The 25250-nt window shown below is 37.3% G+C and overlaps 1 protein-coding gene across 1 annotated transcript in view; it reads right to left on the reverse strand.

The window, feature by feature from the left end:
• Positions 1-25250, reverse strand: part of cblb (Cbl proto-oncogene B, E3 ubiquitin protein ligase) — a 66141-nt gene that overhangs the window by 11581 nt on the left and 29310 nt on the right. The window contains exons 4-11 of the mRNA XM_079861816.1: positions 20920-21066; positions 14262-14418; positions 11820-11941; positions 8392-8529; positions 6065-6152; positions 5838-5969; positions 2046-2237; positions 1-48 (exon numbers count right to left, since the gene is read on the reverse strand). The exon at positions 1-48 is cut by the window's left edge and continues 120 nt beyond it. Of these exons, the coding sequence (XP_079717942.1) occupies positions 1-48; positions 2046-2237; positions 5838-5969; positions 6065-6152; positions 8392-8529; positions 11820-11941; positions 14262-14418; positions 20920-21066 (1024 nt within the window). The remainder of the gene's footprint in view (positions 49-2045; positions 2238-5837; positions 5970-6064; positions 6153-8391; positions 8530-11819; positions 11942-14261; positions 14419-20919; positions 21067-25250) is intronic.

Raw genomic sequence — 25250 nt, forward strand, 5'->3', positions numbered from 1 at the left:
AGGGGATGAGTTCGGAGACATTATCGGCGAGTTCTGGATATCCATCGACTACGCAAAGAAAGAAAGAAGCAATGGTGGTGATTTATGACATATTTAGTAGTGTTTGCAAAGACAATATTTGCAAATAAGTTTACAATTTGGTGCATAATTCATCATGCACTTTGCTTTTACTTTGTACGCATGAATGAAATGAAATGCCTTTAACAGCGTTCACAACATTTCTGAAGATATTTCTGGTACTTCTGCTGTCATTACATAAATTGAAAAACATTTAGAGCACCATAGCGACCACATACAGTAGCAATCATCCACAACATATAAAAATCATGATAGCGAGTTTTACACAATCAAGCAGCACTTTTTTTTTTTTTCAAAGTTAAATACAGAAACACTCGATGTTGCATAGATCTTGGGTCTTGATTGAGATAAAATGTTTGCAACGAACACGACAGCAGTACAAAGAGAAGAAAAATGACAAACTCATTATTCATCATCATGATTGCGTAGAAAGCTATCCTAATGGCCTATTATCTCCATAAATTGCTTCGGGCAGGTTAGGGTATTCAACTTCCTAATCAACTAATAGTCTCATTAGCATATCCATGAACTGAGCAATTGCAGCTGGACAGCTTTTGTTCGTGGTGCACCAAAAAATGTATAAGGGGGGAAAGCGCTGCTAATTAAATTAGCTAAAAAACGTTACAGGAAATCAAAAGGTGAATAAAATGCCCTTTGTGCGCTACTCTTTGTACAAACAAGCTCTCACTCAATAGGAAGCCAATATCCTCTACAAGTTCTCTTGCAAGGGCATTATAGGGAGAGAAAAAAAAAACTAATATCCCGCATTTCTATTTAAAAACATTCCTGCCAGAAGGTGCCCTCTATTTCTCTCCAAGCTCTAGCATTTAATGAATCTACTCAGTGGAGCTGCGGAGGTTGTGTCCTCGTGAGGCAGGTTCCAACAGGTTTCTTTTTCTAATAAAAGAGACTGACATTTATGCTGTGAAGAGCAGGAGGCTATTGCACCTATATAAAAGCAAGATATAGGTCTCTTTGAAGTCCAGTAAAGAATGAGATTAAAACCACTAGGGAAAAAAAGAAGATTGGTCGTGGAATGACAACAGTGATGAATGAAGTCTTATCTACTGAGCAGGTTTAGGCAGAAACAAACTTCTAAATACTTGTAAACCTGTGATAACAGACAGTGATCTGGCTTTAAGTCAACATGAAATGCATTAGACACGTATTCCAGAGTGAAAAAAAAACAAAGTAGGTCTGGATTTGATTTTATCCATCAGGAATTGACTAGTCATAAAAAGTAGGCATTACACAGCAGAATGGATGGGAAGGATTGAAAAATAAAAGGGCTTGGTGACATGAAAGTTGATAAATTTAGATAAATTATTACGTGGTCAAGATTATAATTTTTTTAATCTTTTTAATAACATGGCCTGATGAATTGTTCACAATAAGATCATGAAAAAATATTAAGCGTAAATAATTAATATGAATTCATATTTCTAATACAGTAAGTAATGTTATAAAAACATATGCTGTTTTCTATACTTTATATACATTAAAAAAATCCTGAAATAAAATCTATCACGGTTTCCACAAATATATTAAGCAGCACAACTGTTTTCAACATTATGAAATGTTTCTTGAGCACCATATCAGCATATTAGAATGATTTCTGAAGGATCATGTGACCCTGAAGACTGGAGTAATGGCTATGGAAAATTAAACTTTGCTATCACAGGAATGAATTACATTTTATATATATATATATATATTTTTTACATATACATATATATATATATATATATATATATATATATATATATATATATATATATATATATATATGTGAGCTTAAGAGACCACTTTAAAAAATATATATATAAATATATAAAGTAAGTAATCCTAATTACTTAGACTACTGTTCTTAATATAGATAGATAGATGGATAGATGGATAGATGGATAGTAGTCCAAGTAATTAGAATCAATTTCGATATCATGTTGGGAATCTTATAGATGTTGTACCTTTCTGATGTGGTCTATGACCAATGATTCCTCTCTGTCATCATCGTCATCCATGTCCAGCATAGGGGAGTTGAAGTGGTCCAGGAAGAAGCACTTGGCTCCTTCATTGCGTGGGTCAAACGGATCCACAATGATGGGCTCAGTCCCTTTGATCTCGCAGCGACAGAACGGACAACCCTGACCGTCGGAATCCTGCAGAAAAGAGTCGAGGACACACTGAGTGAACTTTAAAACACTAGCGCACACACTTGTAACGTGCACTCTCAAACATACACACACACAAAGGCTCCAACACTTGTAGAAGTCCAGAAAACCGCCTCTTACTCAAAACAGACATGAGCACACGCATGGTGTAGTACCTTCGCTGATATCAACCTCAACGGTTCTGGTCTGATTATTTGTATAGCGCTGTAAACACTGACACACTGTTGTGGAAATATGCCTTGGCCATGAGGAAACTCTTTACTGGCAGGATCTGAAGAGTCATGTTTGATTACAAACAGCTGGAACGCACATGCTACCCCCTCAGGCCTGGTACCGATTTCCTCTTTTTCGATTTAGGAAACAGCAAAAGCAAGACAGACCCACACGCAGGCCACTCCGCCACGTCGCACGCCTCCATACGGCCTGGAGACGGCTTACACATGGCAAAATGAACAACAATCATCTTTCATTTCCTCCATTAAACTCTCGAGAATCAAAGTGTGTCGATATTTACAAGAACAAAAGATGATCATGGCTGCCATCTGGTTGAGGGGTCGCGCAGAAAGACATCAAAGTGTCGTTTGAAACCTTATCCTAATTAGAGCCCTTTAACAGAGAGAAAGAAACACACCCCAACTGACTCGGCATAAAACAAGGCCATTAAAATGAAAAAAAAGAGTGAGATTTCTAAGGGATAGTCACCTTCAAGACTTCACTGATGTGTGTTCGTAAACTTACCAGAAAAATAGCAATGAATATTAATCTCTCTGCCAGCTAGGAGATGAGATGACACTTCTCTAGGCTCTCAACCGGTTCATTGGTTTATTTAACAGTCAGGTCCCTTTTATAGGCAGGTTAAAGGGAAGCCATCCTTGCCGTTTTAAAAAACGAGAGGGTGAACAACAGCAGAGGAGATTCAAAAAGCTCTCTTGTTGTCTAAGAATTGACTCGTGATGGACCACAGCTGAGGCCTTTTGGATGTCATTTTAGATGTGTTGTGACAATGTGTGTTCAGTGACAACAATTCTGACCTGAAGGAAAGATGACATCCTTCTTCACACATTCTCACACTAAAATACGGAACAAACAAAATTAAACGCTTGCATCTAAAATTAAAGTAACACATCAACTACGAACGTGCTCCACTAACATTTCACAAGCAGAAAGTGTCTGCATACTAAGCATGTGAAAAATGTGAGCATGTGCAATCTTTCTGTTCAAATAAATGGCACTTTGATATGACATTTTATTGTTTAAGGCAGTGACATTCATACCTTTTTAAGCTCACAAATAATTTTTAGGGGCCACTGTATTGTTTTGATGAAGTGCTCTTCTGAATTTAATTAACTTGAGCGCTTCACTTCAATGTTCATTCAGTAAAGACTGGTTCACGGTCAATGATCACAAATCTGAGCCAAACCCATCAAAAACCCAGATGGTAGCAGATCCGATGTGTAGCAGAGGGAAAACTACTGTGCCCAACAGAACAAAAAACACAAAACACTACAATAGTACTGCTTCTCCCTTAAATTTTCTAGTGATATAGTCAAGAATAATATGATCTTATTGGGGAGAGATACAGGGAATGGGCATGTTGCTAGCCAGACTCAAACCAAGCACCGGGACTCGAATAAGGATTTATGCTCAGATCAGCTTGAGTGAATCAAGTTTCCATTATAAAGAAAAAATAAATAAATAATACACAAACAGCATGCATCTGGCTGAGGTGTCCGAGTTTAGCCGGCCCTACCGCAGCCCCGAAGTATCTGTTTATCGAAAGAGAAGCTCTGATGCTCGGACAACACCCTAGATCAGAACATTTCTGAGAATTCGGCCAGTCCTTACAATGTAAACACATACACACTTCCTCCCAAATGTGTAACATCACTCTAACATCACCCATGTAAACATCCTCAATCACAATAATACACTGACACACATTAATACACACAGCAACACACACCCAGAAGATTCTCGCAACCAGAGAGGACACATTTCCTACCCTATCTGCCTTTCCTTCACCTGTCCACTGTCAATGCCGCTTGCATTTGAGATAAGGACAAATGCAAGGGCGACGGAGAGACAGATAACCTGCCGTTTGTTCTCCACTGAGTCCTGATGATGCTCAGTATTCAGGTCATAGCATGCCATTTAAAGAAAAAACTAGATCCATTAGCTGAATGCGGGGCGTCACTGAAGCGTTTACATGTGATGCAAAGAGTTTCTTCATAACGCATGCAAAGAGTTTCTTCATAACGCATGCAAATAAGACGCGTTTATTTCATGCATGAGCACGGATGTGTGAAAAGCTGCAGTGGTGTGGTGGTATATATTTATATATATTCAGATACAGTGTGTATGGGTGTTTCTTCCTCTACCACTTCAGGGGTTTTATAATATGATATAATATAATATATAATATATAATATAATATATAATATAATATATAATATTATATAATATAATATAATATAATATAATATAATATAATATAATATAATATAATATAATATAATATAATATAATATAATATAATATAATATAATATAATACAATATAATATAATATAATATAATATAATATAATATAATATTCCTCTTATTTGTTACATAAGGTTTGTGAAAACTGTCTTGGAAACTTTTGCCCCAGACCTTTTTTTTTTTTTTTTTTTTTATGTGTGTAAATAAACAAAATATAATGTAAATAAAAATGATCACAAATAAAATAGTTTGAAATAAACAAACCTTTCAATATTTATTGTGCAAAAATAATTTATATAAAAAAAAAAAAATTAATTATGAATGTCACACAGCTGTGTCGTCATTCCCAACACACCAAACAACTTTGCCCCAATAAAGTTAGCATACTGAGTTACTAAGGAGACAACAGAGTCAGTGAAGAGCTTTAGGTGAAATATGAGAAGCTAACGTATGAAGAAACCTCAAGATAAAGGTAAAATCGAGACCAATATCAATTTTAGTAGAATTTGTTTGTGCATCAAGCTGTAATTTTGACAAATTGGGCACGTGTGAAAATATTATATGATGTTGTTTTTTACAATATATAAAAATGCTAGTAATAAAATTAGCCTTAGCAAGTCAAAGGAGTCAGACATTTTATAAAAAAAACTGACAGAATTCTCCTGTGATGTACGTATATACAGTACCGGTCAAAAGTTCGGAAACATTACTATTTTTTATGTTTTTGAATAAAGTCTCTTATGCTCATCAAGGCTGCATTTATTTGATCAAAATACTGAAAAAAACAGTAATATTGTGAAATATTTTTACAATTTAAAATATTATGTGATGCAAGGCTGAATTTTCATCAGCCATTACTCCAGTATTCAGTTTCACGTTACCCTTCAGAAATCATTCTAATATGCTGATTTGATACTCAGTAATTATCAAACAGTTGTGCTGCGTAATATTTTTTGTAACATTGATGAATAAAAAGCTAAAAAGAACAGCATTTATTCAAAACTTTTTACCGGTACTGTACATGTCCATGTATATCTCCAGCCATTGTTAAATACATATAATAAACTAGTGTATTATAAATGAGTATAAAAACACCTGCAATATGTACCTGCCATGATGTCAAACAGGAAGTGCACATGAGGTGGCCACATGGCTCAATCTTTACATCTTTATCGTTTTCGGCGCAGATCTTACACAGCTGAAACGTAGAGCCCATTTCACAGTACAACTCATACTGTTCCTGAAAAGACCAATAAAAGAGAGGAGAAAAAAGATGACGAAGATAAAAAACAAAATCTGACATAAAGTCAACTCAAATGTGCATCCGTTACTAACCTGTGTGACCTTAATGTGGTCGTGTGGGGTGGGTTCACACAAGCCGGTGAGATCTGGGTTATAACTGCGCCCATCTGGAAACAGATAACTACAGATGGAGAGAAAGACAGTAAAAAGAGTATGAGGTTAAGAGACTTGTCCTCATGTGCAACTGGCTCTGTGGCTCTCTATTAGCAGTGCTGTGAAACTGGGCCACCTCCACAGTCCATCCAATCACAGCCAATGTCTGAATCGCTGCACTTACAGCAGGGATCAAACCTCTCGGCTGGGGTAATCAGATGAGAGAGAGAGATAGAGAGAGACACGTCCAGACAAAATCTGCAGACTATTTTTCTGCATTTTCTGAGTTGATTGTGAGGACAGAATTCAGCAGAATGGATTTTAACATGGTAAAATATCTTAAATGAAATTAGTCTATTATAGACTGAAAGCATAATCAAATTAAAACTAATAATAATAATAATAATAATAATAATAATAATAATTTAATGATGGGAGTTCAAATTCTTTAGAAATCAGTTTCTTATGTGTGCCCGGTGATAGAAAAATGTCTATTAACATAATCAATGTGTTCCTTTTGTGAGAAGTTCTTTTACCAGAAAGTAGCATTATGCAAGCATATCAGATTCATTATCTGAACTTAATGGGGAAGCTGTACCATGCTGTACAGCTCAGATGGTGTGAGATTGGCATGTGGCACTTGGATGGACAGATAGAGCCACAAGCCAGTGTGATGTGGTTTAGAGACAGCTGACACGGCAACAGTGACAGATACATGCAGCTAAAACCTGTAAATGACACATCAAACAGACATGCCAGTAAGACACCTGCCAACGAAGAGAAAGAGGGGAGTGTGTCTGTGTGTGTTTACAAGACATACTGCCAGTTTTCCAAAACATATTGAGCTGATAGGATGCTTCACAGAAGAACTACGGGAGTTGATTCCAGGATGCTTCACAGAAGAACTACGGGAGTTGATTCCAGTAAAATGGGACAAAACGAGCAAATACAAAGACGGGGCGCCAGAACCCCACTCAATCAAACTTAGTCAGTTAATATTAAAATATGTACCACTGCTGGCTCAGATGCTGGCAATAATTACTTGTATTTACGTAACTGAAATATGAAATAGCCAATCAATGCTCCACTGACTATTTTAATTTTAATGTAATTTAAGATTTGATTTAAGATTTTTCTTCTTTTTTTTATACACACATACATACATACATATGTACTGTGTGTATATATATATATATATATATATATATATATATATATATATATATATATATATATATATATATATATATATATATATATATATATATATATACATATACATATATACACACACATATATATATATATACACACACACATATATATATATATACACACACATATATACATATACATATACATATATATACATACATATACATATATATACATATACATATAGCATATACACAAATTATTATTATTTTTTTAATAATTTTTTTAAAGACAATTCAGTGAAAAAGGTAAAGTGGTCCTAAACCTTAAAAAACGATGGTTTATTGGTTTATTGCACTTTTTGACCAATTTTAGTTCAATTACTGATAAAGGGAATTTAGTTGAAATTCATGTAAAAGAGTGACAAGTTATAAAGAATGGAAACATACACTATATATCTTAATATAGTTTACATTTTGTGATGATAAAAGCAATCAAGCAGTTTAAATATGCCACATACTGTAGTATTTATCGCCTATGTGAGTATACTTTATGTATGTGGATATCGTTGGACACTTATTTATCCAACTTTATAGAAAGAGCTGGGTGATCATATATTTACCTTTTGTGACAAAATATGTTGCTTTACACTAGTTTGTATGCAGATAAAGTTGGATATATTAAAAGGTAAGAAAAATATCTGATCAAACATAAAACTAGAATGATATTGTAAGTCAATGCCAAATCAGTGTGGAAGATCAGAAAATTCGGCGAGAGCAAATTAATATTCATGAGCTCAGACTTATTCATATACTGTCATTATAACCCACCCGTCTTCAGTCCCACTGTCTAGACATTATTTCAAAGAAAGATCAAAGTCTCTAAAAAAAAAGTGAGATGTGAACTCAAAATCAACTGAAAGAGAACAAGAGTAAAGCAAGTGATTGGGCTGAGATAGTGGGCATTTAGTACAGCTGAATGGTTTAGAAGATTAATAGTTAAAGGATAAAGAGAAGAGGTGGAAAAAACCCACAATAGCACCATGGCTCAACATGCACCAAGCACTAGGCCAAAGCTTTGACATTTACTTTTAAGCTGTCTGAGGTACTCACAAGCCTTCTCTGCATCCGTCGATGAGCGCCTGAAACAGCGGTTTGTTATGTGGGATGGTCTGCAGTATGTTGCCGTCACTGGTGACGTAGCCAATGGCCCACTGGCCTAACCGCGTACAACTCAGTCTGAAGATGTAGCTGGGGACAGTGTGAGAGAGAGCATTAAAAACTGCAAAGCACAAATGTTTTGGCATACAATGCAGGTGACAATAGGTCATAAACATATATTGGCTAGCATAGTTCATGTTTGTTGGTTGGATTCCTGGTGACGTTCTTTTAGCCGCTAGAGGTTGTTGGCATGGTCCTCTGCTTGGGTTGATTACGTTAAAGAAATGATTTATTTGGGTAGAAACTGACAACAATACCAATACATAACAGTTTTAATATCATAACAGCAATTATGAAATAATCGAAGGCTTTGACAAACACAGGAGAGAAAAGCTGAACCATATGGATAACGTTTACTTTTGCATGCCCCTTTACTGAGAAATGTAAGAGGAAAAGGAAACGAAAAGCACATTTATGGAGTTATTCAAATAACGTCTTTTGGTTATGCAACTGTTGAACAACAAATTCAGCCAGGATTAAGAGACTAACTGGAACCAGACTGAACCTTTCCATTCAATATCCCACAGCGTCAGGGTGTCACAGGCTGGCACTGAGGCTGGAAAAAAGAAAAAACACTTTGGCTGATGGAGGAATGGATGTAGAACAGGTTGACATTTCTCAGCAGGAGGTGAAAAGTTTATAAAAAGTGTATTGTGCAGGTGCACAGAATTCGATTTGCAATGGTAAATGTTAATTCTTTAATGTGATGTCACAAAATTAACATCTATGCGAATGAAATGGATCAGACAAAGGTTAGAAAGGCCAAAATAAGAACACTTGATGCGGTAAACGCAACACTGATGTTTTGCCATGTTTGAGTCACTATTTTGAGACATAAGACCACACACACTGACTCGTCGCACGAAAAGGTCATGGCCTGATATAAGAGATCGTTGCAGGATTTCTGAATTGCATTAGAGTTATTTCTAATGCAGCTGCTAGGGATGAATGGAGCTCTCTGTGTTAAATGTGATTAATCTGTAAATGCTTCAATGTACTGCTTTCACACTGGACACGGCTCTTTTCACGCACGGGGGAAACATTGTATAGGTCTCTACACTCTTGTTAACATTCTTTATTCTACCAACTCATCTCTCTGACTCTCTTGTTTAATATGAGACTTGCTTGCTACAGTCATTTTTTACTGAAAATGCCTTTCCTTATTCATAATTTACTATCAGCATCATTTATTATTTGCCTTTTTATACTTTTTATTTAGAGAATAAGCAAAACTCCAACACTGAAACAGAAAAAATTGCCATCAAAGTTTTTTTTTTTTTTTTTTTTTTTAAATTGGATTTGACAGATTTTATGTCAATTTTTACTCTGAAATCTAAGCACAGTTGAGTCCCAGGACAGATCATAGTCTAAGAGACTAGTTTTAATCAAATCAGTTTTGACAAAAAAAATCCATGCTATTAGAATGAATGGAGACATGAAGGGTTAGTACACCCAAAAATTGAAATTTGACGTCAGAACGTTGGCTCATTATTGGCTAGCTCCTGGGTCATCACACACATGACCAGCGTCGGTCAATAGTGAGCCGACGTTCTGACGTAGAACCCAGAAGCGCTGCACTGTTCACACTACGTTAACGGCGTAGGATAATGATGTGGAAGGGAAGAGATTGTTGAATAATGTCGTTATTTTCGTTTTTGCGCACAAAAAGTATTCTCGTCACTTCATAATATTAAGGTTGAACCACTGTAGTTACATGGACTATTTTAACAATGTTTTACTACCTTTCTGGGCCTTGAAAGTTGCAATGACGTAGCTGTCAATGGAGGGACGAAAAGCTCTCAGATTTCATCAAAAATATCTTCATTTGTGTTCCAAAGATGAACGAAGGTCTTATGGGTTTGGAACAACATGAGGGTGAGTAATTAATGACAGAATTTAAATGTTTGGGTGAACTAACCCTTTGAGGTTTGAACAATTCATAAAAATGACCGTTTAAGTGGTCCATATGACAAACTGGATCAAGCAATTCATTAAAAAGAACTGAGTGAAAACATTTTGTTCATAAACAAATAATTCAGACTGGTTCTGTAAACTGGATCAAACAATTCATTAAAAAGAACCATTTCAAAAGAAAGATTTGTTCATGAATTAAACATTATCACACAAAGTTAAGTTCAGAAAAGTAAAAAAAAAAAAAAAAAAAGTGTCTTTTTTTTGTGTGTCATTTTGGCTCAGTCTTCATTTACTTTCATGTGACAAGGGCTTTCTTCAAAAATGGACTTCCAGACATTAGTGTTAGTTTCTTGAGGTAATTTAACTCCCTACGGCTGGTTATTCTGCACTGTTGTACTGGGCAAACACAGGTCCTGGTAGGCCGAGAGCACAGACTCAATGTGAATGACCAGAGGAAGAACTGGGAAATGATTGTGAGAGGAATCAAGCTAAGTCACCAATACCCTCAGAGTCATCACACATAGATCATAAAAAGCTCTGAGCTGCTGTGACTACTGAGGCAGAGAGTGTGTGTTTCCGCACTAATGAACCCTGCCTCTCGTGTCACACTGCTCAGATAATAATATGACATCTAGCATGTCAAAAGCTTGATTTTACCAGGTGACTGTTACGGGTAGAAACTCAGTGTGAAACACATATAGTCCCCTTGGGTGCCGCCAAGACCTTCTCTAACCGCACACACACAGCTGCTGCTCCTCTTCAGTAGATTGGTATTTGCATACAGTTCAACTCGACCACCCACCGTCCTCGACTTCCGTCTGTTTGTTTAGCCACATCTCTCCAACCCACATCAGCCATTTAAAAAGGCCCATCTTCCTGGTGAAATTCAAACAGAGGGAGTCCTTTCGCATAAAGTTTCTTATTTTATGGCCTCGCTATTATCTTGCTGTTGCGCTAAACGACTCTAACCAGTGTGTAATCGCGCCTGCCGTCTGGCTCTGGACCTCAAGAGTTGTTTCAGCACTGATGCAATGCTGTTTCTCTAATCAGCTAATCCAAACAGACTGGATTTAACTACCGCTGTCTCCCTGTGGCACACTCCGCCACACTTGGCTTACTGGTATGGTATAATCTGGGTTACCAATGCAAAGGTCATTAGTGTATTTCCAGATTATATTGATCCTAGATTCTAGAAGCAGTGCTGACAAGAGTCGGCGAGAACATAAACACAGACAAAGAGACTCCTGTAATAAGCTAACATCTCCGCCTCGCCCACTTTCCCATGCAAGCGGGGTCGTCTGCCAGACTGGAGAAAAACAGCTGGCTGGCCCGGCGCACCACGCAGCAGATGGTATGTCTATTACAGCCATCCAGTTACACACACACACACACAGACTAGTCTGTACCTGCCAGGTTTGTTGATGTACTTCTGCAGACGGGCCTTCACTTCATCATACGTCAGGAAGGCCATGTAGCCTGGGTGCGTGACTGCCAGGAAGTTCCAGTTCCTCAGGATTGAGCCCCATGGCTACAGGGAAGAGAAAATTAGCTTAGGTTAGAGATAGAGGTAGTGGGTTTAGGAAGTCCATAATCTGTGATACTTCAAATAGCTCAGAAAACAGAAGTCAGACTGGAATGCGCCAGCATTCGTTTTATTTTTACCATCACTGACCTCCCAGACAGTTAAATCAAGATGGCTTTAACACACCAACTAAACTAGGTTATTTCCCCTTGTAGGTGGACATACAACAACTTCAGAAAGTGTTTGAACAGTCACGGTTAAAAATGTATGACTGTTCTATCTAATCAGTCAATCAGATTTGTATCTAAATCTAACTTAGTGACATTTATTTTAATAGAAACTCAGCACAAACACAAACTAAACATTTAACAAAAAGTGTAAATTTTAAAATAATAAATATGCTGTCTAAAATGCTGACTAAAGCATTTGGACACCAAATACTCAGTCACAGTAAAAAAAAAAAAAAATGCATGAATGTTACATTCAATTAAAACAAAGGAGGGGGGGGGGGGGGTCAAACCATGTGCTATTCAGTTTAAAGAAAGAGTGCAAAAACATTTTTTAAACTAAATATTTTACAAAAAGAAGTGTGCTAAATTATAAACTACAATATATGCTTTTCATAATGAAGAAAAAGAGTATCTGCAAGTAAAAGTAACACTATCTGGAAGTAAAAGTAACGCTATCTGGAAGTAAAAGGTTCTTTATAATTCATGCATAATGGTAATGGAGAAGTGAACTGATCCATAAAAAAATCTAAAGAACATTGAAGTTAGTTCTGAGAAAAGATCTACCATAATTTGCTTGCAGATGCTGTTTAGTTTGAATTGTATTAACCAAAGCAGGGGTTTTTAATGCTAAGGACTCTCAAATATGATGATCCCCTGGTTCTTTTTCATGTAGAAACCTGTTTATACTGTGTGAGAAGTGTATAATTTAATGACAATTTTGAATTTTCTTACATTAAAATAGCTTTTATATTCTCACTGTACAAAAGGTATATTGATAAAATATTATCTAGAAATATTTACTTGTTTTAGTTACTTTTCCCCAAATCACAGGTAATTTTAGATGTATGAATTTTGCATAAACAGGAAGATTTTCGGAGAATTTTTGAAGAATTTTTTTAATTCAGATTTATTTGTAAAGTATTGTTCCAAAGCAACATATTTTGACGTGATTCTGTTAAACATATTAAATATATTTAAATATAAATATTGATTTATTGACATTTATACACATTAATATATTAACTTAAAATGTTCACTTTGACAGCCCTAAAGACATATTTTATTACACATTTTCTGTAGATCTCCCAGTATCCTTTTATGGCCCCTTGACTGCAGTTTCATAGCCCCTTATCTATAATGCAATGAAATGATATTTAGAATTTTTTAAGACTGACTTAAAGGTCCAATACTTTGTTTCTTTGTGCATTTTTAAATTAACTCATCTTGACATGTTAGAACTAAATGAAAAGCAGCTGGGACTCTTGATACTGTGAATAAATAATGTGGTAAAACAGAAAAGTTTGTTCTGTTTCCTTTTTCCCCATACAAGCCGACTGAACTAATCAAGACAAAAGCAATTTCCAAAAATCAGGAGAAGAGTTACAAAGAGACGTTTGGATGTTCAAATGAGCAGGGTGTAGTTTTATTGGCTTTGGCTGTAAGGTAGCGGGGTTCGTGTGTGGTGATTCAGCCGGCATGAGATATAAACTCCATATTGCTCACTGATTGACTCACACACATAAACAAATCCACGCTAATGAAATGATGTGGGTCCTTCCAACACATTTATGGGAATTGTAGCATTTTTATGCAGCTTGCAGGCTTGAGTAGGTAGTCAAAAAGTGGGTGTTTTGCAACTGATACGTAATAAGGCTTGTGCAAACACAGGTTTGTAAGCATGTGTGTGTTGTGGTTAAAGATGAGGTGTGTTTTTCTAAGGGATTCCTCTGTGTAAAACAAACCTCCCACTCTACACTCATTTGCAGAGGTGATCCCCAGCGTTAGCATTATTTTCCATCAGCACGGGGAGACTAATGACTACAAAACATTGAGACGTGTTTGATGTTTTCAATTTAAATGTGGTTATCTGTGAGACATCCATGTACAAGGTTTCTCCACAGAATGAGTAGATCAACCCACACTGGAGAGAGATAAAAACAAGGGTGTTCCTTCTATATTGCTTTCGTTATTACGATAAGCAGTTAAGAGAGTAGTTGACATTTAAATGCTATCTCATCTGCAGATCTCGCGTGTTTGTCATGGTGAGAAATTCGGTTTTAGATGAGATTTTGGGATTTGAGGGGTTCAGGGGTTACCTGGAAAAGACGAGTGAAGATGTCGAACTCAAAGACAGAGATATAGTCATTGCAGGTGAGGTCGATGGTAGATTTCAGAGCCATGGCCTCCAACCCGGAGCTGATGGGATGCACGTCGTGAAGGCACTGCCGGAACATTTTCCATGACACTATTGTCCTGGAACCACACAAAACACAAAAATTCAGACTGGGATAAGACTTGTGTAAATCCTTCTCAAAATTGCATTCAGTTGCTTTGGGCTATAAAACTGAATCAAACATCAAATCCTTCAATCATTGGCCTGCGAAAACGTTGAGGTACTAGATATTTCTGAAGAAAATGTGAGTGGTTGCCATGAGTGTGTTGCTATAACATGTTAAAGCAGTATTGGCCAGGACGCTCTTGTAAAAGAGATTCTTAATCTCAATGAGCTTCTTTTCCTGTAAAATAAAGGTTATAATAATAATAATAATAATAATAATAATAATAATAATAATAAATGTAGTGGAAAATACTCAAAACAACATATTACACTGGGAGTCCATGGATTATCTGAAAGTCTAAGGGTTCCTCAAACTTGTAAAATGAGTGTACAAATCCCACGCATTAGATAATATTCACTCTTTAAAGGGGCAATGAACTGACATTTTTTATTTTATAATATTTCCTGAAGGGCACTTATAATGTTAGTATGATTTTTACATCAAAAATAATTTAGTACTAAAAGGCCATTTTCTAGCCTGATCAACTCTCTGAGAAACAGACTAAGAGAAACAATGTAAAGTTGATCGAATTAGGAATTACTGTTTTCAAAGCCTGCACCAAAATGCGACTGATTTACCAAAGAATCCACAGAGAAATGTACAAACAAATAATGCTCTACTGAGACATTCACATAGATGAAAATAAGCACATTCCTAGCATTAGGATCCTTTGGAAGGTATTGCTATTTTTGAGGAGTGATCCTGCATCTCTCTTCGCGCCAATGGGCGGGGCCAAACATGCAATGATGTAGAAGTAGGTGTTGATCATCTTCTGCAGAGGCATTTTTTCAAATATCTATGACGTCATAAATCGGCACCTCCCAAAACGAGCCATTTTCAGACCTTGGTTTCAATAAAAGCTGTTTTGGAACTAACAAGAACGTTTTCAGTTCTGAAACTTACAGGATCTTCGTATAGTATGATGACGTCTTGTAGCCTATGTCAAAAGCTCAAGGAAAATTCGATTTCTCAATTCATGAAAAAAAAAAAAAAAACACATACGCCAGAATGACTAAGAACGCAAGTCTTAAGGTGTATCCGTGTCTATGACTGTAAACTCTTATTCACGTTCTCTAAAAATGTTGTATGCCTGGTGGTCTATGAGAGACACAAAATGGAGGTTGTGAGGTGAATAGCAGAGCATGTGGAGAAAAGTGCCACCCACACACCACTTCGAGTTCTCTTAAGAAGTTTCATAAACACTCACCGTCACAAATTGACCAGTAAACACTTTCAGACACAAACACACACTCAGAAGGAGAAAAAGAAAAAACAAAGCAGAGCTGTGTCTTAAGCCTGTTCTCTTTTCTTGGTTAACAAAAAAAAAAAAATTACTTCAGGCTAATGGCACATCATATTCCTTCAGGTAAGAAGAAAACAAACTCGTCACACTAATAACTAGAGGATCTACTTCTCATTATTTTGAAAATATGACAGTGCCAGCCACCCTGAGGAATCGTTTACCCATCATTCCTGCGACTCCTGTTGGCTGCTGATTCTTAGATTGCTTTGGGAACAAAACTAGAAACTTTCCGGTTTTGCAAGTAGCCTGAGTGTGTCAGGAAGTGAAACTTGTCATGGATTAAAACAGTTAAACTGGATTGAGGATCAGGCCCTGTTAATCAGGTCAATAAAGAGACAATGGCGTAGAAGAGCCACACTGAATCAGACAGACCAGCAGGTTAATGAGGAAACATCAGCTCTGCTAATTCTTATTAGAGAGGGCAGTGGCCTGCTGGCTAAGTCTCAACACATACAGAAACCTTTCTTACACACATGATTAACCAATCTAAATGACAACATCTTCTTGACTTCTATTGCTCTTTAAAAAGTTATTAAATAATTATTAATACGATATTAAAATTCCCTTCATATATGACTCACTGGAAGATGTAATTCTGATTACAGTTTTTACTGTATTTTAATAATAAATGCAGCCTTGGTGAGGTGCTGTTCAATTTGTTCATCCTAAGTTTAACTAAATGTAGACTAAATGTAACTAAAAGTCACTTGTATGTTGATTTCCATAAGCTTTATGATCTCAGCATTCAAACTCATTTCCATCACATCATGAGTTCTGCGCATTAAGCATCTTCAGCATGATTAAACTGCAGTTTAGCGTGGAACTTTTACGGAGCAGAATTGTGTTTTGCATATGTATTAATCAGCAGCCACAGTGAAACAGCACAAAAGTGCTGATGCATCGTCAGGAATAAGGAAACTCACTCTGGCCTCTGATACACTTGCTAAACGTGCGGTGAAGAAAACAATGAATCAATCTGCTGGGTTTACTGGAGGGTAGAGAAATAAAAGCTTGGCTCATAAATACCATACATATCCCATACGGAGCGTTACAAGTAATTTTTCTGAGCATAATCCCCCTTAAACTGTCACTGATGCACATCAAGCAGCTGGACGGGAGAGCCGAGCTTGGTTCTGTGAAGAAAGACGAGATCTAGTTTAATTACATGTATTAGAATAGCTGACCTCTTAATTAAGGAAGACTTTTTAATGGGCAGAGGGCATCTCCCAGTGGACGACATAAAGGGAAGCTCATTAAGGACCCTGTCCTTTCCAATTACTGATGCAGGACAGGTATAGAGACACACATAATTGTATCATGCCAATAAATAAATGAGTGAAGGGGAGGAGACTGGAGAGTCAGAGCGAGACAGGTCACGAGGCAGGAGGCAGATATCAGCATCCATTTAAAGGCATCAAAAAGCCTCTGCAAAGTCATGTTGTGCGTTAAGAGAAACAAATTGGGTAAAATTCTCAATCAGAGTGCCTGCTCTGTGGCGATTTGGTTGTGTGATAATCCCTGTGCTTTCGGAGTAAAATCAGCGAGTGCATTATTTTCATTCAGCCAGTTGCAGCCAGAGTAAGACAGAAAACAGGCAGCTCAGTCGGTGGCCTTCAGTGTTGCCACTGGAAACTGTGCTCCTATTGGCCCGTGGCCACTTACCACATTTAAATGAGAGTTTAAAACGGATTTGAGTCCCGGTGGACAGAAGGGAGTTTAATAAGAAAAATTAGCTTGAAAACAAATCTCTCCTCGACCCGTCAGTCAGCCAAACAGCAGGACATTTATATGAACTGATAATGAGGAAACAGTGTTGCTTCTCTTTTTTTCCCTCATTATATCATCTGCATATCAAATACCCACAATGCATCTGCATCTGCTCTGGGTTAGTCTGTACATCAGAACTGAAACTGATCTGAGAACGGTGTTCGGATGAGAGAGGGGGAGGTAACTTCACATATATTCCATTCTCGCTGGTTATTCTGAGTAAAAGCATTTTATTCCATTATCGAGTGGCACAGAGAGAGAGAGAGAGAGAGAGAGAGAGAGAGAGAGAGAGAGAGAGAGAGAGAGAGAGAGACAGAGAGAGAGAGAGAGAGAGAGAGAGAGAGAGAGAGAGAGAGAGAGAGAGAGAGAGAGAGAGAGAGAGAGAGAGAGAGAGAGAGAGAGAGACATACAACGACTGATATTTTCTTTCTAGTCTTAGAGCATTCTGACCTGATGGATGAATTACTCCAGTGACAAGACAACAGTCTTGTTTTTGAAGGCTTAAAGAATCTAGAGATAAGATCTAGAGAACGGGTATATATACACAGCAGGGTCCAAAAGTCTGAGATCACGAACCGAAAATGCTTCAATTCTGCCTTTATCCCCAAAAAACAATGTCATGAAGTACATTTTTTGTCCTATCTAATAATTTATCCAAAAATACATTAAATAGGGAAGTCACACATACAATTAATTCACCTTGTCTATGATGAGCATGCTTACAATTTTAATTTAATATTGATTTGGGGGGGGGGGGGGGGGGGGGGGGTTATTGTGATAAAAATGTGATAAATTTTTATTGTGATAAAAATGTCCTGATATCACAATAAAGAAAATGTCCTGATATCACAATAAAGAAAAAAAGCCTCATTAAAAAACATTTGATGATTGTTTCTTATAAAAAAATAAATAAAATAAAAAATTACAAAAAATTATATATATATATATATAATACAGTACCGTTTAAATGAAAGAGGTCTCTTATGCTCACCAAGGGTGCATTTATTTGATCTTTGGTGTCACCTAATCCTTCAGAAATCATTTTAATATGCTGATTTGGTGCTCAGGATATTTTTGTGGAAATATTTTTGTGGAAACTATGATGCATTTTTTTCAGGATTCTTTGATTTCTTTATTTGATCATTTTAATGTGTCCTTGCTGAAGAAATGCATTCATTTCTATCTATTCATTTATATATTTTTTGTCCATGTGAACAGTCTTATTTGTCACTAGGATATAAACCAATTTATTACAAATTACAATTTTCATAGTTTAGCCAAGTTAAAAGATTAACTGAACTTTGCTATTTGTATACAACTTGGAAGCAAGAGAACATCTGACAAAGAGTTCACATGATCATTGTCACTGATTTACTTATTTGTTTGCAAACCTAGAAATGTGTCTTATTCATTCCAACTTTTCAAAATCCTCAAACCAAGATTTTTAACCAAGACTTTTAGAAACTGCTACGTTAAACAAGCTAATTTATATTGTCTCATTACACAAAAACATGCACAGACATGCTTACATAGATTCGCTGTGTAGCAACTGTAACTCTGCAAGCTACAAATCTGAGCTCTAGTGCTCACTGGATTGATGGCATAAGGATGCTGAGTTTTCTATTTCCAAACAGAGAGAGAGAGAAACAGAGATAGAGGAGCTAAAGGAAGGCCGCTCTGTTTCTCGTATCAATGACTCATGCACACTTCCTCTGTACAGAGCGGGAAGTAGACCTTTATAATAATCTATAATATATCAGAGCAGTAACAAGATACACACTAGAGACTGCTCCGGTCTTTTCCCATCCCTCAATCCCTCTTTCTCTCTCCCCTTCTCTTGCTCTTCCTTTCTGGGATAGCTAATCACACCTGCCCCATTAGGAGGCCTTTCCGTCCCTAGCAAAGTCTGTGTATCCGTGCATACATTTACACTTCCTTTAACCCTTCGATTTGCTAAATTAAACAGAAGATAAGTTATGCAGCAGCCACAGAAATTGCAAATTAATTAAACATTGCAAATGGACGACACCTCTTAAAGATCTAGAGAGATCTGCGCTCAGATGATTTTTCTGAGAGTTGTGCTTGGAATGGAAATCAGCTTTATTCAGCTTTAATCCAAATTATTACTACTTTTTTTTTTTTCCTATCAGGAGAAGCAATTAAAATTACAGTCAAAGAATAACTCCTCAAACAAACTTATATAATCGAAATTAAATCGAAATCTCTTCACAGTTCACAGCAACGCACTGATCTCCAAAACAACATATCTGAATGGTCGACTAATCACTGCGTTCTTATGATTTTCTATTTATCTTTTGTTCTATGATTAACATGACAGACAGTAGCAGGTTTATTAGGCTGCTGTCACTTTAAGAGCTTATGCATGGATCTAATATACTGTTACACAACATGCATCTACTAACCAATTTACGTTAAAAAAAACTGACTGTTTTAACCTGAATACTCGACAAGACTGGTATTTTGACATCATTTTGTGTGTATTTGACCGTTTAAGCACCACTAGCCATGAAAAGGAGCTCAATTTGGTGCTTGTGAGCTGTTTGAGAGGCGGCTTTATACACCAATTATATAGATCAGCGTTAAACCTGCGGAAATTAGTAAAATTAAATGCAATTCAAGCACTATTCAACCGGTGTGAATGAGATGAGTGACACTTTTTTACTGCATTACTCTCTTCTTTATTTTAAACCTGAAGAGAAACATAAATCTACTGTAAACACAATAAAAATGATTGCTCTTTGGAGCACATAATGAAACTCTAATAATGTAATTTCTTCCTTATTTTATTATTATTTTTTGTTATTATTATTTTCCGTGGACCACCTAGCACTTCCTGGAAGTGCCCGTATCCCAGTTTGAAAACTCCTGAACTAGCCAATCTTACTAATCGACTAACTGCCACAATGTTATCTCCTCTATCTATACGCTGGCAGTACAGCAACTGAAACTCTTCCCAGCAAACAAGAAAACTCGTATTCCAGAATTAAGACAGAAGCTGAAGACCCTTAATGCTATCTACTGGGGGGAAAAAATCAGCTAACCAGTGACCTTCACCTCACAAACGCTGACTAGAGCAGTTAGGAAAGGCATCATTGTGTCTGGTTTAGTGTGCAAATGTATGCTAAATCACAGGGCTGACTCAAGAACAGCACTCCAGCACATGACCAGACAGTTCACCCCACTTACTCGCTACTAAATGGAGGAGAGAAAAGGCCTTTCTCCATGACAAAGAGTTTTAATTGATTAGACCTCTAATGAAAGACTGGAAAGATCGCATCTGATTTGGCAGATACGTCTGGAAACAAGAAAACTACTCAAACTTACTTTTCGCCAAAAGACCTTCTCCAAAATTCGGCCGCGTCTGCCTTGGTAATGCGGAATGTGTCTCCTTGGAACTGTCCACCTGGAAAGATGGCTTTAATCTCGGCCAACATGTGACTGAAGATCAGCGAGAGCTTGGTAAGGTTCCGTCTGCAAGAGAAAAAAGGACAGGTTAGAGAAACCCATACAGAGAAAAGTGGACTCTCAGCATTCTCTATTGAGCCAGTTTCGTGTTCTTGAGCTTTTCTGGAAGTTAATGTGTCGCACACGTCTCCATTCAAACAGCACGAGGACACAGTGCAATCTGATGCAAGCAGTCTGAAGGGCATGTTGTGGCCACACCAGAAAACAAACACTCACTGGGCTCCGGCCAACAGAACAGAGACGATCTGCTTCTGTAGCAGCTGAACACTGACTGTCTACAGAGGTGTGTAGTCACAAAACAGATTTCTGAATTCTGAAAGTGTTTTTTCAGATTTTGTTTTCTACAAACTAAAGTTTTTCGACAAAAAAACAAAACAATGTGGCATATGCATATATATCACTGAGTGCATAAGTGGGATGCAGACAATAATGTCTTACTCTCAAACAAATTGTTCTTTTGATTGAATATTTTTATGGAATTGTTTAAACTTTTAAACTTCACAAGAAGGCTCAAATAATTTAATTCCATTTATTATGCCACTCTTTCATAATTCAAATGCACAAGTACATGAAATATCCTTTGCTTTAGTTTAAAACTTGTACTAGTACTTTTCCCAAGTGTTATGTTAACCTTGAGCATCTTTACTTTCACTCACACGTACCTACTGAGTAATTTATAAAACAGTCCTGTAGACATGCAAACAAATATAATTAGTTACACCATCTCTAGGTACCACAAGTCATTCATATTTTCAAAGTTGTGTCCCTAAGTGACTTTTCCCATATTGCCTTGTGGCTGGCAGAAAGGGACTCCAGCCCTCAGGGGCTTGTCCCCTTCCTCTCCCTGTGCCGTCCCTCCTGTGGGATTAGAGCGGGCAGATAACCCACCTTTCAGAACAACCTTTCAGGTGGCACTCAATTACGCAGAGCCACTCAGCCTGAGGGAGGTCGAGAGGAACCGGGCTGCAAGCGGTAGATAACTAGCCCCTCTGAGGCACAACAAACACACACAAACTTTCAGGATTCACAGTGGTATTTTGTAAAGCTGCAATTGGACACCTGGAGCACCCAGGAGCATTGTCGAAATTCGCCCCGACCGTCTCGGTCGATCCAAACAATTTCATCGGCATCAGACCCTATTTCGCATTTGCATTTCTTGTCTAAATCTGGCTGTATATTGAGACCCATTAATTACTGGGCTACATTAGCGTAGCTTCCTGTCAAAACATAGCTGTTACAAAGCAATTAGCACGTTAGCAGCAATGCAGAACCGGCGAGAGAGGGGAGAAATTGGCAGATGAAAAGCGGGGGTCAAATACAGAGGTGTATTTTACTTCAGAATCTAGATTATTCAAAGTTGTTTTAAAGCTCTAGTCATAATCAAGGGTGCAACTGTCAGTGATGCATGATATGGGGGGGGGGGAATCGCGGGCACGCGTCAGTGATAAACCAATGTGAAAAATTACTTAGTTCTCAATGATATTTGCTGTAGATACTGCAATAAAACTCTTTTCAGCCTAACTTAGCCGAGGGAATCCTTTTATTTCTTTATAAGTCTCTGATGAACCCACCAGAAAACATTTCTCTCCATAAACTTCAGTTCAGTTAATAACTCCAAGTCTTCAAGTTTTCAATATGGTGAGTCACCACTCATTTTATCGCCCCATTGAATGCAGTAATACCGAAACTGCTGAGGGATTCATATATATTCAGCGTCAGTCTGGAGAAAGGCAAGCTCAACTGACACAGACCCGACTGGGATGACCCTGGGCTTGCTTTTCTGATAATAAAAATAATATATACACACACACTACCATTCAAATGTTTGGGGTTAGTACGTTTTTTTTAAAGAAATGAATACTTTTCTTCACAAGGACGAAATAAATTGATCCTGAAAAACGTCTTTACTGTATTTTTGATCAAATAAATGCCAAATAAATACATAAAAGACTTCCTTCAAAAACATTTTAAAAATCTTATAAACCCAAATCTTGGAACAGTACTGTGAGCGCATATGATGACGCATAATCTCAGAATATCTTTCTGAACTGCAAGTTGGTAAAACAAAGCTGAATATAACTGCTGACTTTACAAGGCAATGTACGCTACAGTTTACAATATAATGTAAAGCAATGTATTATGTATTCTTTTTTATTTGTTTACCATTTATTTACTGTTTCAAATATATTTTTCTGACTACACATTGTCAAATAAAGAGCAAGTTAGTAATGATACAGATTTCAGCTTCACCAATAGTTAAGAAAAAGAGTCAGATGTTGATTCACTTAACAAACTGGCTCATAAGAGTCATTTGATCAGACTCAACAGATTCTCTATTTGAGTAGTCAAACTCAACTGATCACATGTCTGTAGAACATTTACATACAGTACATCTCTAATCTTTAACATCCGACATATCCATTACCAGCAAACAACATCCATCCTACATCAAACATGGTCACACCTGCTGTCTTCATAACTATCAAAGGAAATTGGAGACTGGTTCACACAGGAACTACATTATAATATTTCAATATCTATAACATTCAGAGAGTGACACCATTACACGGATGAATCCTAGAGATGCTCATGTGTTGACTGTTGAGTTCACAGCGATCATTTAAGCTTCAACACCTCTGACACACACCAGTTCCCAGCCATGTCTGTGAATCATTTAAACCCAATCCATGCGGCACAGACTGATAACGTGTCACAAGCTAACCACAAAGCCAGGGAGAAAACAGTACACCTTTGAGGACACATGAGTGACGGATGCACAGAGAGAGCTAATCCTAGTACAGAGGTTTGTCCTGAGGTAAGAGAAATTGAATTTAAGACAGAACAATAATCCCGGCCCACAGGCAACTAACGTATGCTAATTCCCTCTGCGCTGCTAGGGTGGATGAGGGTTTTTATGCGCCTCACCTCTTATCGAGAGGAGCGGGGGTGTGCTTGAACAGAGCCATTACTTCATAGGACACATGACTACCACACGCAACACCACAGCTCAGCAGGATATGGCTGGAGCTTAATCTGGGATATGCAAAACTACTCTGCAAGTCATTTAGAAAACAGCTACAAGGGCAAAATACATGTATATATGGAAATGTCTGAAAGAACACAGGATATTCTTTGAGCCTGTTTCTCTTTATATTTGTGATTTCAACTTAGTTCTAGGGTCAGATGCAACTAGACACCACCAAGAATGGTGTGCACTTTCAATGTACTTATAGTGTACTTACCAAGAAAGTACTAAATAATATAAGGTAACTGCATGGGTTAAGATTAGGTTCAGGGGTATGTTCAGGACTATACCAAGTTATTACCAAGTTATTGTAATTACTACAATAAGTACACTATGTACATGCGAAACAGGTCTGTAAAATAAAGTGCTACCATGGTTGCTAGTTGGCTTGTATTTGGTCCAAGTCAAGTCTCTATAATATTCTGGTGTCTAGACATGATTTGGCTCCCACCTTCAATGCAAGTCTATAGGATTTATCCTCTGCCAGGTGAAAATAATAAGTCTGATCGCTTAGAAAAGTAATAACACACATTTTCCCACATGATATGAGGTGTCAGTTATGTCTGGACTGCAGAATGACTAACAATACTGAATAATAATAGTGATGCTCACCTGAGCTACTAATAAAATAGACTGCACATATGTCTGTTGAATGGAAAGAAAGAGAAATAGTGACTCTTGTCTCACATAAGCACACATAAGTGAATGGTCTAAAGGCAGTGGAAAGCCTAATCATTTCGACCTTGCTCAATGCATTCAGCTTAGTTATTGCATAAGGCATGCTAGTCCCGCTGTTTCAAGACACTGCTGCCTAAGTGGCCAAACCAGAGAGTCAGACTTCCTACCATCATCTCTGTGAACTCTCCAAACCCTCAGTGCTTCCTGTGTGTGTTCTGTGGCCCGGATGACTCCTGCCTTTTTGAATGAAAACCCATAAAACATCATATATTATTGGGAGACGGAGGATGACAGTGTGGTATTTGAACATAGATGATTTAATGGTAATTGCAGATAATGGTAGAGTGCCGGTGTTGGAGCTCATCTGAAGAGGAGAGGGAAAACTGTGAAATTACTCTGGAGAGCCTATATTTTCAGCCTTCAATTACGTTCAAGCAATCTGTCTGGATTTTCAGTCGAAACGCCTAATAACCACACCCCATACACA

The sequence above is a fragment of the Squalius cephalus genome, assembly GCF_949319135.1.
Source record: "Squalius cephalus genome assembly, chromosome: 24".
In the NCBI taxonomy this organism is placed as follows: domain Eukaryota; kingdom Metazoa; phylum Chordata; class Actinopteri; order Cypriniformes; family Leuciscidae; genus Squalius; species Squalius cephalus.